Source organism: Lactuca sativa, chromosome 8, assembly GCF_002870075.4.
Source record: "Lactuca sativa cultivar Salinas chromosome 8, Lsat_Salinas_v11, whole genome shotgun sequence".
In the NCBI taxonomy this organism is placed as follows: domain Eukaryota; kingdom Viridiplantae; phylum Streptophyta; class Magnoliopsida; order Asterales; family Asteraceae; genus Lactuca; species Lactuca sativa.
The window spans coordinates 29,310,576-29,329,788 of NC_056630.2; the positions used below are offsets into that span (position 1 = coordinate 29,310,576).

The 19,213-nt window shown below is 38.8% G+C and overlaps 1 protein-coding gene across 1 annotated transcript; it reads left to right on the top strand.

The window, feature by feature from the left end:
• Positions 1-1,387: 1,387 nt before the first annotated feature.
• Positions 1,388-2,082, top strand: LOC111911157 (uncharacterized). The gene is made up of 2 exons (XM_023906949.2): positions 1,388-1,975; positions 2,065-2,082. The coding sequence occupies exons 1-2, from the start codon at positions 1,388-1,390 to the stop codon at positions 2,080-2,082; spliced, it is 606 nt and encodes a 201-aa protein (XP_023762717.2).
• The last annotated feature ends 17,131 nt before the right edge of the window (positions 2,083-19,213 follow it).

Genomic DNA, 19,213 nt, shown 5'->3' on the forward strand with positions numbered 1-19,213 from the left:
ATTTTTTCAATTTTTTTTTTATATATCGGCAACTACGTAAAAAAAATTGGCAACTACAAAAAAATTTTTTGCCACCCAATTGGATCAACTAAGCCCAAAAATATATTTATAACTTAGACTTATCAATTAGTAGTCCAAAAAGCCTATTAATTTTAGCCCAAAAAAAAAAAAAAAAAACTAGTGTAACCCAAAGCTCATTTGGATAATTGGATCTTTTGATCCAATTGGGAGAAGGGTAAAAAAAACTTGCGGCCAAGATGAGTAGCAAAACAGAAAGCAAAAAAAAAAAGAAAAAAGAAATCATCGACACAGTGAAGTCGACTTGGAGAGCTCGACTGTGACGCCTCAGCCCTCACCCTCACGATTCACGAAGACTTGCTTGGTGCTTGATACTTCCATTGCTAATTCCTTCTAATTTCTTGAGTATCTTGTTGATTGAGTAGCAAAAATCGATTCCCAGTTGTTCAATTCGACTCCAATTGACCAAGCCCTAGCTAAGAATGAAACAAGTGTTTGAAAATTAAAATTTTACCAATTTGTTTAGGTTGAAATTGCTATGTTTTTATCTTGAATTGGTGAAATTGCTATGTTTCCATTGATGTTATTGCTTTATTGATTGATTTGGTGAAATTTTACCAATTTGTTTAGGTTGAAATTGCTATGTTTTTATCTTGAATTAGTGAAATTGTTATATTTTCATTGATGTTATTGCCTTATTGATTGATTTGGTGACATTTTACCAATTTATTTAGGTTGAAATTGCTATGTTTTTATCTTGAATTGGTGAAATTGCTATATTTTCATTGATGTTATTAACTTATTGATTGATTTGGTGAAATAAAATTGCTATGTCATATTGTCTTTATTGAAATTCAATTTTGATTTGGTGTAATTCCTATCTTTTGACTTTTGATTGAAGCTATTGGATGATTTGGTGAAATTATTAGTTATTTAGCTTAATGTTGAATTGTACGTTACCCTTGGTGGTTTTCTTACCAAAAGACCAAGACCTAATATTAATGAAAGTGGTGAAGGATCTTCCCAAACACCAATCACCAACCAATCAATTCCTTCGGTCTCTAATGCAATTCCACAAACACCATGCTCTAATGAAACTAATGATGGTGTTGATTTGAAAGATCTTCCAAAGGACCCGGCGGATAGGCCAATGATTACAAGTTATGCCTCAAATATAAGAGATGATGTAAGAAGGGCATATTTGCTTCAAGGACCTTGTCAAATAAGGCTACATAAGTTTCCAAAAAAGAAAATAGGTGATAGATTAAGAAGCTTCGTTCCTTCATGGTTTAACGATTTTGATTGGTTAGAATATAGTGTGAAAAATAAAAAAGCATATTGTTTATATTGTTATGTATGTGGAGACCTCATGGGACAAAAAGGAGGGAGAGATGCAAGAGAAAAGTGTGACTTTTTATTGAGAGAAAAACAAGCTATTAATGTAGTGTTGCGGAGGCAAACCGAAGCAGAGGACCATAAATATAAAGTACCATTACGTGTTTCTATTATTGTTGTTAGACTTTTATTGAAGACCGATTTACCGTTTCGTGGTAATGACGAGTCGGTTAACTCGGAAAATAGAGGGCTTTACATTGAAGTGTTAAAATCCATTCGAGAGACTAGTGAAGATATTTTCAACAATACTTTAGAAAATGCTCCTAAGAACAATCAACTTATTTGCCCTAAAATCCAAAAAGAACTTGTGCAATGTTTTGCACAAGAAGTACTTTTGAGTATTCGTCAAGAGATTGGTCAAGATGTATTCGCTTTATTGGTTGATGAATCTAGCGATGTCTCAAAAAAGGAACAAATGGCTATTGTTTTGCGATATGTTGATAGTCTTGGCTTTGTGAAAGAAAGATTCATTGGAGTTGTGCACGTGAAGGATACATCCTCTTTGACACTCAAAAACACCTTAAATGAAGTACTTACAAGTAATAAGTTGAGTTTTAGTCAGGTAATTTATTCTTTACTTTTTTGTTACTTCAATTTAATTTAATTAGCTTTGTGTTATATTATTTATATATTTTTCAATTTTTTAAATAGATAAGAGGACAGTTATGATGGGGCGAGCAATATGCGAGGGGAATTCAATGGTTTGAAAGCTTTGATATTACAAGAGAATGACACAGCTTTTTATGTACATTGCTTTGCACACCAACTTCAATTGGTGGTTGTAGCTGTAGCAAAGAAGCATGATGGTGTTAGTGACTTTTTTGAGCAAATTTCGTTGGTGGTTAATGTTGTTTGTGCCTCGTGTAAAAGAAAAGACATGCTACGGGAACAAGCAAAACAAAGGGTGCAAAAAGGCTTATGTAGTGGTGAACTTGAAAAGGGAAGAGGGTTAAATCAAGAGACTACACTTGTTCGGGCGGGAGATACAAGATGGGGTTCACATTTCAACACACTCACAAGTCTGATGAAGTTGTTTGCGGATGTTCTTGTGGTTTTAGAATTTGTGAAAGTGGATGGAGGGTCATTGGCAAACCGCCAACAAGCGTCCGGAATTTTAGCATATTTTCAATCTTATGAGTTTGTGTTTTACTTGTATATGATGTATGACATTTTACACCTCACGGGTACATTATCAAAGCAACTTCAAAAAAAAGATCTAGACATTTTAGAAGGGGCTTCGATGGTTAGAGGGACAATGGACGCATTGCAATCTTTAAGAGACACGGGGTTTGCTACCATTTTGCCAAAGGTATCCTCTTTTTGTCAAACACACAATATTGCTACTCTGGAAATGCAGGATTTTTATATTGGTGCGAGAAACCGTACGACCACAAAGACCAATAGATTTCACTTTGAGGTTGAAATCTTCAACACGGTGGTAGATATGCAACTGATAGAATATCGGGATCGATTTAGTGAAACAAGCACTCAGTTACTAGAATACATGGGTGCTTTGAGCCCTTGTGATTCATTTTCACAATTTGACAAATCAAAGTTGTTGAAGTTGGCTAAGTTGTACAAGTATGACTTTGATGATTCAAATTTGATAGATCTTGAAGGACAACTTGAGATATTTTATCACTCTTCCATCAAAGATGAGCGTTTTACCACTTTGAAAGGAATTTCCGAGCTTTCTCGTTTGATGGTTAGTACGGGGAAACATCGGTCTTATCCTTTGGTTTATAAGCTTTTAAAGTTAGCTTTGATATTACCCGTAGCAACTGCTAGTGTAAAAAGATGTTTTTCGAAGATGAAGCTCCTGAAGACCGACTTGCGCAACAAGATTGGCGATGAGTTTTTGAACGATGCATTGCTTTGCTATGTTGAGACCGAAGCACTTGTGAAAGTTGAGAATGAAAAGGTAATGGAACGGTTTCAAAAGATGTCCGCACGAAGAGGACAAATTTAAATTGTAATAGATGATAGATTGTTTTTTATGGTTTTAACTTTTATGTAATGGATCGCTTATTTGTATTAGACATAATGAATTAGTTTTTGGTTTTATATTATGTTTGACCGGAAAAAAGAATTCGGCAACACCTACTATCAATTCCTGCGTCCGTCCCTGTCTATGAAATTAGTAACATAGCAAAAAAAAAAATTATCCACGTATAAATTCTCATTTTTGCAATAAACTTTATATATATATATATATATATATATATATATATATATATATATATATATATATATATATATATATATATATATATATATATATATATATATATATATATATATATATATATATATATATATATATATATATATATATATATATATATATGATATGCTTTAATACTATATTGTTGATGCTTTCACTTGTCTGCTTGACCTTTTCTCCTGAATTATTAAATGTTAAAAAAAACATTGTATTCGGAGGAGACTCTCACCCGTACTTGAAAGAAACCACATACTGAATCAAAGAATACCCCATTGACTAATTGAAGTCAACCAACCATCTTCTTTTCAACAAATATTTGCATGGAAGCATTACACAAGAACACGTCATTCCAAGTTTCCAACCATGAATTCAACGTAAACCCATGCATTTTCCATACCCACCAAAGAAATCCCATCTTTCGAGGGTCATATGTAATAGGTTGAGGTCACACAAGTCCCAACAACTCCATGTACGTACCAAAAAGACAACAAGATTCGGTTGAGGGTGGGGTGGATCTATTAAACGTATTAATATTTTTGATCGCCGAATATTAATTTTGTAAATATATATATATGTAGATAACATAATACTTTTTTGGTTATTTTGTTGAATCCTCTCTAATAAATGAAGGTTTTTTTTGCCACCGGTCAAATTCTCAAGAGTTTTGCCACATGTAATTTTGTGAGAGTTTTAGATTTATTATTTTCCATTTGTCATTTTTGGGAATTTCCATTTTTTAAAAATAAATTTCCATAAAATTCTAATGAGTTTTACAAGGAAAGATAATCATTCTATTAATTTGATAATAAAGTCCCATAAATGTTTTAAAGAATATTTGATTTCTTTTATAAATGTTCCTAAAGATTACAATATGTTATGTAAAAATATTTTTTTATAAAATATTTAATGTTTAATTATTGATATTAAATTTTTATTTTTAATAAACTCGTGTAGTACACGAGTTTCACACCTAGTAAAAAATAGAAAAATGCTAGAGTGAAGGGAAGCAAAAATTACCAAAATCAAATATCAATTTCATATTTTTGATTTCACAGAGAAAACATAATCGAAGAAGACGAGTGGGTATGTCAATGGGGCCAAACAAAGGCATAAATAGCCTCCATGGCTCCCGCCCCCAAATTTGTATGTTTCCCCTTACTCTCACCCCGAAGCCTTCCATTTGCCCACACTAGGACTTCCGACAATTTAAAATTCATTATTGATAGTGATAATTATTTTTAATTTCAATAGATGCGATTTTGATTGTTTGATTTATGATATTTGAAGACTATTGAACATAATTTGTTGGTTAACCGATTAAAATTTTGTTTCTAAATCTACATGATTCCATTATTCGCTAATTATAACCCGAATTTAACAAAAAATAGTAGACAAAATCATAAAAAAAAAATACCAAAATGGATGGATGTTTTCAATAACATAAGCATTTTTGTTAAGGTTTTTTTTTTCCTAATGGTTAACTCACATTAAAACCTATTTGATACATTGAAAAGTGTCCACAATTTGTTAGTTGATTTCAGCCTCCTCGACCACTGCGACTGTTCCAGCCACCCCCACAACTGCTTCCATGAAAATTACCATGGGTGGAGGGTTGTTGAGTTGTGTCATCGGTAGTAAGAAAAATGGGTGAGGATGGGCGATCCGAATGAGAATGAGCCGACTGTTTTTGATGATTTTGAGTCATTTGTTGTTCTTCAATTAGTAATATATACCAGGTTTCCATGAATGAGGGCAGCAAGTTGCGATAACAAATGGTTGTAGCAATGTAATGAAACTTCATAAAGAGGTCATTGAGAGTGTAAGTGAATAGATTATTTTCCGAGGACCAAATTACCAAGATTCTCAAGTAAATCCGCAAGAGACTTAATACAAGTGCAATGATCGGTAATAGAGGTGATAACATATAGAGGTGATAACATTTACTTTATACATATATTTATGGTGTTTTCTCATTATTTTATACTATGTTTTAATGTTATTTAGAACTAAAAGGTACTTATAATGCTTTAATTTATACTTTACAAGTATAATTTGTGCTAGAGCGGAAACGAAGCAAAAAGACTGAAAAATGGAGTTGGATTGCAATATTGAAGAAGTTGGCTGATATCAGCACATTACGCCCAACATAATGGCAGTACGCCCAACGTACGCTGAATTCATCGAGTACACTCAACGTAATTATGGAGTAAGCCCACCGTACACGGCTGGGCCAGACGTGCTTTTTACACATTATGCCTAACATAATAACATGTACGCCAACCATATGTAAGTCGGTTCTAAAGCCTGTATATTGCGATTTTTTGGCTAGCCTAATGAAAAAATATGACTTTCATTGATTATTGGTCAACAAGTAACCTTTCTTCTGCCGTTTTGAGGGTCGAGAAGGCAGCCAGAAGGTCATTAAGCTAATAGGAACGAAGATCTAAAGGATTAGAGAACGGATTCATGCCAGAGATCATGTGGTTTGTTGTTTTAATAATGATTAGCACTCCACTGTGATTCGATTATGAGTTTACTTTTTCATTTGGGTGTTAAACCCTTTGCTTTGTGTTTATGATTTGATGAATTTTAAGATATTGGAATAATTGCTATATGGATTGTATATTCTTATTGTAACACCGTGAAAATTTAAAACAATTTTTCATTTTTAAAATGCATACTCTTCATAACATATCTTATAAAAATCTCTTTTATTTAGTTACAAAGCACAACTCCATTATTAATCCAGGATCCTCTTAACTCTTTCTCTGGTGTGTACAATCAAACATGTGCCGTCCCGCGATCCAGATAAGAAAAAACCTGAAACACATAACACATAACACGGTAAGCACGAAGCTTAGTGAGTTCCCCAAAATACCACATACAACACATATTAGCCACTCGAGGCTATAACTCTGTTTGACCCTCTGGTCAATGTGTCTCAATGGACCCTCCAGTCCCATAACTCTGTGGACCCTCTGGTCCTAACTCTGTGGACCTTCCGGTCCTAACTCTGTAAACTCTGAAACATACATAGCATAAATTACATAGAAATAATACAGTGTATCACATCATACAAATAGCATACAAAATACTCTGTCACATAACTCTAATTACCAATATAGGAAAAGTATAGTGAGAAGACTCACCTCGGATGAAGAACAGCTCCTATAATCACTGCTGCTACGCACCGGACTCTAACTCTGTGCCAAACCCACAATAATCTCAATAAGGAGCTAAGTCCAACCTCTCACTTATTGGGTCTAAAAACAGACCACCTTATAGTCCATTAATGCCCTAAGCCCAATGGGCCCACCAAAGCCCAATAATAAATGGGCCCTCACGCGGCCCAATTCCCAACATAAAAGGCAAGTCCAAACCAAAGGCCCAAAGCACATACATACACTTCTCTGGTCCAAGAGTCTATTACATGAGGTCCAAACTCCCAGCCCAACACTCAAGGCCCAACAAAATGCTTAGCCTAAAAACCCCCAGAAGGAGTTACGCAGGGCGTATCCCCCTGGTACGCTCAGCGTACCCAAACACTCAAGAAATTGATCGGGGGCCTCAACCCAGTATGCGGGGCGTACTGGGATTGCGCGACGCGTACCCTTAGACTTTCTTAATCCATTTTCTAGGTCTTAACCCGTTAAGACCTTAGCTCAACTCTTGGATCTGGTCTTCCTAACATCTCTTACTCCATAAAGTTAACAACTTTAAGCCTTTGCATGGCTGATAAGGTCACAACACATAAAAACTCTTACTTTCTTAACCCAAAATGCTCATAACTCATGCATGGGTAGATTTACATGATCAAGGCCTTATTTTTGGTTCTCCACCACTAGAAACACGTAAAAGGACAGGTTATTCAGCTCTGGAGTGCATCAACTCATAAAGCCTCAAGCTTGGGACCAAAAACCCTAAAATGGATCCTAATATGCACAAAACAAAAAGAGAGGGAAAGCTTGGGGCTTTATACCTTCAAATGGTGCTCTAGCCCCAAGAAAGCTTAGATCCACAGCCGGTTCTTCAACTTCACTCCCTTCCATGCTCCTTCTTAACTCCCAAAAGCCCATAAGAACACAAACAAGCTCATCATGGCCACTCACAAGCTCAAGAATGGATATTAGGGTTTGAAAGGGTTTTTAACTGAGGAAGGTGGCCAGAAATGAGACCATCTCTTTCTTTATATAGGGGCACTTCATTTAATTAGGGTTTCCTTCTGTGCCTAGTACGCCCAGCGTACTAGGTGGCTGTTGCTTAAGAAACACGCATATCTGTACGCTAAGCGTACGTATACGTACGCCCAACATACTTCGCTGCCAAAAACCTCACTTAGGGACTTATCTTGCCAACTGTCCCAAACTTCCATAGCATCTTCGAAATGACTCGAATATCAAAAATCCTCATATCTACGGAAAGGTAATGAGATACCCTAGGCTTCTAGCAACTGGCCTCCACCCGAGACCTCCTAGCCCCCGACTCGCGGCCCATGAACCCTAATCATGGATAATCTGAAACTGGATGTTATAATTCTCCCCCACTTGAATTAGATTTCGCCCTCGAAATCACTCCACAACCCCACAAAGATCAAACCCTACTAGTCGGGAAGCACCACCGAAGGTCCTCAAACCAAACAACAATCTGACCCGAAAGGGGCAGACCCAACTGCCGCTACAGTACTCAATCTGAACCTTCATAACTTGAAAACTCTTGCGGTCAAATTCCTTTCCAGAACATCCTCGAAACATTATCCTGTTAATCGCCCACCGACTAATAGACTCTAAGAACACCCTACCAACCCTGATTCCCTAATCAATCCCAATTGCAACTTAAAAGGACGGAAGGGTAATAATGTCCCTCTCCCTCCGGGACCCACTGCAAGGGCAATCATCAGGATCCATTAGAGAGGATGAACCCAAAACTCGAATCTCGGACACAAGGAAAAGATCATGCTCGCCTGGGAATATTCTATGACCTCTATAAACCCAGTAGGTGGACTTCAAGCTCACCCACACTATAACCCAAAAAGGTTTCACCGATTCCCATCTTATAATAACTGTCTCAACTCTTAGTGACGCATAAGTCATGCAGTTCGCTTTCCCTCAAGCGAACACTACACTCTCTTGAAGATCGGATCACCCCTAAACTACGTTGATTACTGCTCCATAGTTTCGTGCATCCCATTGCACCTCCCGAACCAAGGTCCTGACCTACTCAGGTCTAAGACATCAGATAACAAACAATACCCCTCACATGGAACCCACTTCCGATTCTAGAATCTCATCTCGTCTATCTAACACATCACCAGGACTCAACTCAACTCGAGAGTTTGGTCCGACCCGTAGTTGGAACCACTCATCCCAATGACCCATTCAACTCATGGCTCGTGACCCGCAACCCAAGCTTACATCACTTGTCCAATTCCTCCGGATTGCGATGTCCACACCTTACTCAGAATATAATGATTCCCGGTCATTGAGGAGACCCCGATCTTGCCCTTGGTCCAACCACCAGGCTCTCACTAACTCATAAATTTAGGCTATTCAAGCCTAAATCTCTTCTGCGTCATGCTCTAAACAAAAGTGCTTCATCATAACAACATTTCGCTAGCTAGTGTGTGCTACGGCTCCCCCTAGCATCACAACACCCTCCTCTCTGAGTAGTGAGTACTACGGCTCCCCATAGCATCACGCCACCCTCCCTCTGACTAGTGAGTACTACAGCTCCCCATAGCATCACGACACCCTCCCTCTGACTAGTGAGTACTACGGCTCCCCATAGCATCACCACATCCTCTCTCCGACTAGTGAGTACTACGGCTGCCCGTAGCATCACAACACCCTCTCTCTGACTAGTGAGTACTACGGCTACCCGTAGCATCACAACACCCTCTCTCTGACTAGTGAGTACTACGGCTCCCCGTAGCATCACAACACCCTCTCTATGACTAGTGAGTACTACGGCTCCCCGTAGCATCACAACACCCCTTTTGCTAACTCATTGAACTGTAGCTCTTCGCAGTTTCACCCCACTAACTCTTACCACTTCACAATCTCATCCTCAGATCGATGCCACACAACGATCATTACTCATGCTCTGCGGACCATCCATAGATAGGTGCACGCACCTACCCGAATTATGCACCACGATAACTGATGAAAATCATCATAACAAAACACCTTCCCTTGCTGTAATCCATTGTCTTAAATAATCCACTTGTCGTCTCAACTCGCGACCCCAAAATTATCCGAAATTCAAGACATTAAATTTGGATACCTCGATACACTACCATAGAACCTCACGATGTCTCGCCTCAGCCACTGATCTTCCTGATATACAACCCAACATTCAGAATATTTCAAATTCTCACCTTGAAATATGGAGGGATCGTCAACGAGCCAGAACATGTTGTTGGCAGTCCGAAACTCCTTCCCAAACTGCATAACAGCCCAAACATTTGAACCAGGATTCTTCCATCGCCGAACCAACCCTACGAGCCAACCATCCCGAAGAATTCCTATTCATCACAAGGTCTCCGACTGATGGCCACTTGCCGTGGAGACATTCAGCCTTTACCAAACATATACCACATGCATTATCTCGCTCTGTACCTTGCTTCAATTACCAATAACCCTGATCACTTGAAACCATACCGCAGGTCCTTATATCCAGATCTCTAACCGATCTTGAACAGCTCTCTGATCCTCTCAACCAAGTACCCAGTCCTCCCCCACTTAGGGTTCGAACCATCACCAATTGGTGCACCAACACTCTATTCCACAGACTATCTACACTAGTAACATCGCACCTAATTCCGCATGGTGCTACGCAACGCTCGATGATCTCTCTGACAAGGATCAAACAACTCCAAATACCATAATCTTGTATGCAACCTTCAGGACTTACCATCGTGACTGCCTCTAGTCATTCTGGATCTCACACTGTACCCTCACCGGACCTCCCAACTGTCTAGTGTTAACACAAACTCTGGATCTGGAAATAATGAACCATCATACTCCTCATCCTTGACTCCTTGCCCAATGCTCCAACATGTCCCTTATCATAAGAGCACAAACCACATTTCCACTCCCTATACCTCTCAAGAACAATAAGAGTTACTGCCCTGATATACTCCTCTTGATCGCCCAACCCTGCAGCTAACACATGCCCTATTATACTCAAATAGGGTGTATCCTGGTCTTTGACCATTTCAGTCCCCACTGTCAACTTGCTCAAGCTATATCATTACCTCGCGGCAGACCTACTGCCAGATACTCTGATTGAAAAATCACCATCAGTGCGATCCCATAGAGCTCACCCCAACTCAGAAACCGAAATGTCAACACCCCTTACATCTCCCACAAGAAACGGAAATAGCACCACTCGGGTCAGGGAAAAGGACATATCTACCATCGGTTGGTCCCCCAGCTCAGACCGTACCCCTCCATAATGCACCGTCCCTACTCATCTCTGAGTCTTGCGACTTCACAGGCATATCACCAACAATCCATCGGAGCTAACTCGGTTTCCATATCAAGGGATGCTCCACTAAAACTCGTTCACCCTGGCCTTCTGGGCCCATACTCGTTCACATCCGACCTTGGTCTACATAATCACTGCGGAATAACCGGCAAAACCAGAAGTACTAACCGCCACATTTCATGGTACTCGAACCATGTCCTCTCTTCTCAACCCGCCTCAAATCATGGTACTCGAACCATGACATCACCTCTCGATCTGTCACCAATCATGGTACTCGAACCATGACATCACCCCTCGATCTGCTACCAATCATGCTACTCGAACCATGACATCACCTCTCGATCTGCTACCAATCGTGGTACTCGAACCATGACATCACCCCTCGATCTGCTACCAATCATGGTACTCGAACCATGACATCACCCCTCGATCTACTACCAATCATGGTACTCGAACCATGACATCACCTCTCGATCTGCTACTTAGAACCCCTGGAATACTCCCTGCATCGAGTGTGGGTCCTATGCTTTCAGTAGTACGGGCCCATACTACTTTCCACATCTACCCATACTCTCTGCATGGACCATCCCAGATTCCCTAAGTAGCTACTCGACCTTCTCATCACCAATGCTCTACTCTATCAGCGTACTTATCTGACTAAGGTCACTTCCTAGACTCTTTCCAGGTTCTCACACATCTCCACGATCAGCTGCTGAGTAACTCCTTATGATGCCAGTCATCTACCTCCTGAATATCGTCACATTCACTTGGTAGCCGACTCCGATCGTCGGGAGTTCCACAAAGCACGAAGCAAGCAACATTCGGGCATCAAATAAACACATTTAACTCGCTCTAGGTGATAACTCCACTAGCTCTACTCATACTCAAAAGATATCACCGAACTCTGCAAATCTACACAAATCCCTCTCTACATAGGATTCCTGCTGGATACTCTTACTCAGCACATACTCGAAAGTGTATCACTGATAACAACAACTCCTAGGCTAAGGCATCACAAATCAGGCCACTCTAGTCCTTAAATATGAAATACCTAGCCTATCTCTAGCATGCAAAATATCTCATAACATATTTCATAACACAAAGGTAATGGTATTTTAGGAAATCACCGTTCGGGCTCTAGCTGATTGTACACACTGCTCCTTCCACTTTCTCTTAGGATCTCTTACTCATTTTAGAAAAATCATTTATTTTGAAAACTTTCCTCATTTCATCAGTTTGGGTCCAGATATACCTGAAGGTACATCGGAATCCCTCAAACCAAGGCTCTGATACCAACTTGTAACACCGTGAAAATTTAAAACAATTTTTCATTTTTAAAATGCATACTCTTCATAACATATCTTATAAAAATCTCTTTTATTTAGTTATAAAGCACAGCTCCATTATTAATCCAAGATCCTGTTAACTCTTTCTCTGGTGTGTACAATCAAACCGGTGTCGTCCCGCGATCCAGATTAGAAAAACCTATAAAACATAACACCTAACACGGTAAGCACGAAGCTTAGTGAGTTAAAATACCACATACAACACATATTAGCCACTCGAGGCTATAACTATGTTTGACCCTCTTGTCAATGTGTCTCAGTGGACCCTCCAGTCCCATAACTCTGTGGACCCTCTGGTCCTAACTCTGTAGACCTTCCGGTCCTAACTCTGTAACTCTGAAACATACATAGCATAAATCACATAGAAATAATGCAATGTATCACATCATATAAATAGCATACAAAATACTCTGTCACATAACTCTAATTACCACTCTAGGTAAAGTATAGTGAGAAGACTCACCTCGGATGAAGAACAACTCCTATAATCACTGCTGCTACGCACCGGACTCTAACTCTGTGCCAAACGCACAATAATCTCAATTAGGAGCTAAGTCCAACTTCTCACTTATTGGGTCTAAATGTAGACCACCATATAGTCCATTAATGCCCGAAGCCCATTGGGCGCACCAAAGCCCAATAATAAATGGGCCCTCATGCGGTCCAATTCCCAACCAAAAAGGCAAGTCCAAACCAAAGGCCCAAAGCACATACATACACTTCTCTAGTCCAAGTCTCTATTACATGAGGTCCAAACTCCCGGCCCAACACTCAAGGCCCAAAAAATTGCTTAGCCAAAAAACCCCCAGAAGGAGTTACACGGGGCGTACCTCCTGGTACGCTCAGCGTACCCAAACACTCAAGAAATTAATCGGGGACCTCAACCCAGTACGCGGGGCGTACTGGGATTACGCGGCGCGTACCCTCAAACTTGCTTAATCCATTTTCTAGGTCTTAACCCGTTAAGACCTTAGCTCAACTCTTGGATCTGGTCTTCCTAACATGTCTTACTCCATAAAGTTAACAACTTTAAGCCTTTGCATGGCTGATAAGGTCACAACACATAAAAACTCTTACTTTCTTAACCCAAAATGTTCATAACTCATGCATGGGTAGATTCACACGATCAAGGCCTTATTTTTGGTTCTCCACCACTAGAAACACGTAAAAGGACAGGTTATTCAACTCTAAAGTGCATCAACTCATAAACCCTCAAGCTTGGGACCAAAAACCCTAAAATGGACCCTAATATGCACAAAACAAAAAGAGAGGGAAAGCTTGGAGCTTTATACCTTCAAATGGTGCTCTAGCCCCAAGAAAGCTCAGATCCACAGCCGGTTCTTCAACTTCACTCCCTTCCACACTCCTTCTTAACTCCCAAAAGCCCATAAGAACACAACCAAGCTCATCATGGCGACTAACAAGCTCAAGAACGGATATTAGGGTTTTAGAGGGCTTATTAACTGAGGAAGGTGGCTAGAACTGAGACCATCTCTTTCTTTATATAGGGGCACTTCATTTAATTAGGGTTCCGTCTGTGCCTAGTATGCCTAGCGTACCTCCCCTGGTATGCCCAATGTAATAGGTGGCCCTTTCTTAAGAAACACGCGTATCTGTAGGCTAAGCGTACGTATACGTACGCCCAGCGTACTTCGCTGCCAAAAACCTCACTTAGAGACTTATCTTGCCAACTCTCCCAAACTTCCATAGCATCTTCGAAATGACTCGAATATCAAAAATTCTCTTACCTACGGAAAGGTAATGAGATGCCCTACGCTTCTAGCAACTCGCCTCCACCCGAGACCTCCTAGCCCCCGACTCGCGGCCCATGAACCCTAATCATGGATAACTTGAAACCGGATGTTACACTTATTTAATTTATTTTGTCAAGTTTGATTGAAAGATCCATATGTGTTAAATATTGTTACTTTATTCCATATTGCTGAATTAATATAGTTTAGATGATCATTCTGACTGTGTTAATTTGAATCATAGTTGTCAATGATGATTGGTAATTACGACTAGAGTTTGATCAAAACCTAGGGTTAGGAAATAAAGTGATGAAATTTAATGTGTGCGTATGAGTATATGATCATTCTATGCATGAATTAATTCCTATGATCATTAAGCTAATAAAGATCAAATCTTCCTTAATACAAACCAAATACTGATTTGCATGATTGCTTGATCACTGAATTAATAGTTGTGTTGAAATCAAAGGATTAGTAGTCTGATCATTATGCTAGTCATATTAGGAATCAGTGAGTAATGAATAAATATCCATTGCACTTAGTAGTTAGTTAGTATTTTGAGATCAAACTTAGTAGTTAGTTAGTATTAATTCCAACAAGGACGGTAACCGGATGGCGAGTTTGCATAGACTATAAGAATCTAAATGAGGCCACATGCAAGGATCACTTTCAATTGCCTTTTATTGATCAAATGCTTGAGAAGCTTTCCGGTCATCTTTATTATTGTTTTGTCGATGGGTTTTCGGGGTATTTCCAAATTCCAATCGACCCACAAGACCAAGCGAAGACCACTTTTACATGCCCGAGTGGAACATTTGCATATAGACGCATGCCTTTTGGGTTATGCAATGCACCAGCTACTTTCCAAAGGTGCATGATGGCTATCTTTCATGATATAATCGAAAGGTTTATGGAGGTTTTTACGGATGACTTCTCGGTTTTTGGGTCCTCTTTTGAAGGTTGCTTGTCCAACTTGGATCTAATGTTAGCAAGATGTGAGAAGACCAACCTTGTCCTTAATTGGGAGAAGTGTCATTTTATGGTGAAGGAAGGAATTGTGCTAGGACATAAGGTCTCAAGGAGGGGGATAGAGGTGGATAGAGCAAAGGTGGACACTATAGCCAAATTGCCACCTCCAACAAATGTCAAGGGGGTAAGAAGCTTTTTAGGCCATGCGGGGTTTTATAGGTGCTTTATTAAAGACTTTTCCAATATCACAAGACCCTTGACTCAACTACTTTTGAAGGACGCCCTATTCAACTTTTCTAAAGAATGTCTTGAAGCCTTAAATTTGTTGAAGGAAAAGTTGACTACTTCACCTATTATGGTAGCTCCAAATTGGAGTCTCCCTTTTGAGCTAATGTGTGATGCTAGTGACTTTGCGGTGGGAGCTGTTTTGGGACAAAGAATTGACAAGAATTTTCAGCCAGTCTGTTATGCAAGCAAGAAATTGAATCTGACTCAAGAGAACTACACTACTACCGAGAAGGAGCTGTTAGCAGTGGTATACGCTTTTGAAAAGTTCTGGCCATACTTAGTTTTATCCAAGACAATCGTTTTTACCAATCACTCCGCGTTGAAGTATCTATTTGCCAAACAAGATGCGAAACCTAGATTGATACGTTGGGTTCTACTTCTACAAGAATTTGATATCGAAATATGCGATAAAAGGGGATGGAAAACGTAGTTGCCGATCATTTATCAAGACTAGAGAACCCACTTTTGGAGCAGCTAGAAGAAGATCAAATTGGGGATGATTTTCCCGATGAATATAAATTGGTAGTAGCGGAAAAAGTGCCATGGTTTTAGTCATGTCTATAGCCAGTTGCTAAGACGATTCCCACTCAAGCATTCTCATTCAACAGTCTATCAATGCTGCCTTATTTAGTTCAAAATTACTTTCTTTCTACTAGTTCTTACATAAGCAATTTGTAGGAAGTAAACGAAGTCTTTCCTTCCGAAATCCACTCCTGAAGTCACGTCTTTCAGTACTGGGACTGAAGTCAAGTACTTTTGAGTTGCTCTTTGCCCAAAGCCCTCTTTCCGACTTAGAAAGACCATCTAACAATAGCTTTAGCATCTCTTGAGTTGGAAAGGTCTTTATAGAGTTAAGGGGAAGGTTTGGAACCCTAGTAGCAGAATGGAATCAACGGGCTGACTTCCATGCTATTTAGCAACAAAATACATCCCAAAAGATTTGACTCACCAACAAACGAAGAAATTCTTTTCGGAAATTAAATACTACTTTTGGGATGAGCCATACCTTTTCCGAAGCTACGCGGATGGAATGATAAGAAGATGTGTATTCAGGAAGGAAAGTCAAGACATTTTGGCACACTGCCATAGTGGACCCGCCGGAGGACATCATGGAGCACATTACACCGCGAAGAAGATTTTTAATATTGGGTTCTATTGGCCTACAATTTTCAAGGATGCTGCTCAATATGTCAAGGAATGTGACTCACGCCAAAGAGTGGGAAATATATCAACCTGAAATGAAATGCCCTAACATAGCATCCAAGTATGTGAAATAGTTGATGTGTGGGGGATTAACTTCATGGGACCCTTTCCTATGTCTAAAGGAAATAAATACATCTTGGTGGCGGTTGATTACGTATCTAAATGGGAGGAGGCACAAGCATTACCCACTAATGATGCTCGGGTGGTGGTACGATTTTTAAAGAAATTATTCTCAAGATTTGGAGTTCCTAAAGCTCTCATTAGTGACCGGGGCACGCACTTTGACAATGATCAATTAGCTAAGGTGTTGCAAAAATATGGTGTTCACCATAGATTTTCAACATCTTATCATCCTTAAACGAGTGGGCAAACTGAAGTTACAAATAGGGCGCTGAATAGAATACTAGAAAGATCGATTGGAAGTAATAGGAAAGAGTGGTCGGATAAGCTTGATGATGCACTATGGGCGTTTAGAACAGCTTTTAAGACACCTATTGGCACTACACCATATAGGCTAGTCTATGGAAAACATTGTCACTTACCGGTTGAAATAGAGCACAAGGCTTATTGGGCATTAAAGGTGTGCAATTTTGATCTCGCTGAACTTAGAACTAACCGGTTAATGCAAATGAATGCCTTGGAAGAGCTTAGGAATGAGGCTTACACTGGTTCCTTGATTTACAAAGATAAGACCAAGAAGTGGCATGAAAAAATACTCAAGGGTAATAAGGACTTTTACGAAGGACAAAAGGTGTTACTTTTTAATTCAAGGCTCAAACTATTTCCGGGCAAGCTTAGGACATGGTGGGATGGTCCATTTATAGTAAAGAAATTTTTTCCACATGGAGCTATTGAGCTAATATCAAGAGATGAAACTCCTTTCAAGGTCAATGGTCATAGGGTGAAAATATATGAAGAAGGAAGTCCGAGAAATGAAGAACTTGAAGAAGGGCTGTTGCTAGTGTTGGATTAGTGTCTAAGTCCATAACTATTTTGGTATGTACTTGACCCGATGGTGCATGGTCCTTTTGGGTTGCCTTCACCGAAGCAACTTGATAGGATGAATTATGGAGAAAAGGGATTAAATATAATTTATTAATATATTATGAGAATAATATATTAAAGGAGAAATCATATTGTTTAATTAATATTCGTCAAGAATTAATAAGAATTAAGTTTGTGACTAAAAAGAGATTAATTAAACTTAAGAGACTGAATTGTAATTATAATATAATTGCAATTGGGCTATGGATTGCCTTATATTATAAGGATGGACGAATTCTATGGGGAAACCCATTAGAAATCGCCCAAGGCTTTGTAAGGAAGGAGTCCATGGGTTGCTTAGGGCTTAAGCATCCAAATTAGGGTTTCCTTGTTAGATAACCCTAATAGCCTCACTATATATAGAACCCTTATACTCCAAAAACGTGGTGAACTTGTTCTCTAGGGTTTCCACACGTTTTTGGTAGCCTCCTTCTCTTCTCCTCTTCATCCTCTTGCTCTTGGTGTTTGTGAACCATTAGAGGAGTGACATTTGTGACTCTAAGCTTTCTAAAGTCATTACAAGGAGAATTGAGATTGTTATTGCTACATAACAATCAAGGTATGATCTAAACCCTAATTTATATGTTATATTGATTATCATATGCTAGATCTCGGTTTTATAGTCTTGGATAAATTGCATGTACAATAGAGAAACCTATATCGAAGCATTAGGGTTTGTATGAGCACATAGGATGTTCTTATGACCAAAACCCATCAGTGGTATCAGAGCCTTGATTGGTTTCTATTGTATTGATGCATTATGTAGCTGAAAATCGTATCCTGGCTTACTGTTCGACCTGAATCGGCGAGTCACTACCTGGACTCGGCGAGTTCCAAAGTGTGACTCGGCGAGTCGGAGCGTCAAACAGAGGAAATTTCGGATTTTGTTGCTGTTTTGCTTAAGGATAATTACCATATTCGTTTTAAACCTATAAGATACGAATTTTATTGTTTCTTAAAGAATATCCTTGCCAAAACACAAGATAGTTACCAATTGATTAGATAATAACTTCCTTATATGATAAAGATTGGATCATTTGTATTAATTGGGTAATTTATTTTGCAAGAAATTGAAAATTGGGTCAAATATAGATAATGATGAAATTAATTGTTTAATTTATATTGTTTGTTATTTGATCTTTGTGTTATGAAAAGTTTCAATTTTTCCCCTTTAGGTTTTATAGTTTAAATTTGAACTCAAAAGTTTAGTTTTGAAATTTGAATAGTTGAAACCCTAATGTTTTGAAAAGGTTTCAAAACTTGCCCTCAAGTTTTGGAATTTAAATTTTGATTAAAAGTTTAATTTTGATGTATATTTAAATTCTAAACCTAAATGTTTTGAAATGTTTCAAAACTTGCCCTCAAGTTTTGGAATTTAAAAGTTGATTAAAAGTTTAATTTAGGAATGTTAAATTCTAAAACCCTAGTATTGTTTTGAAAAGTTCAAATCTCACCCTTATGGTTTTGTTAATTAATTAAGGTGTATAATC

Excerpts from the sequence above, each read along its gene's own strand:
- LOC111911157 (XM_023906949.2), top strand. The coding sequence starts at position 1,388 with ATGGGACAAAAAGGAGGGAGAGATGCAAGAGAAAAGTGTGACTTTTTA.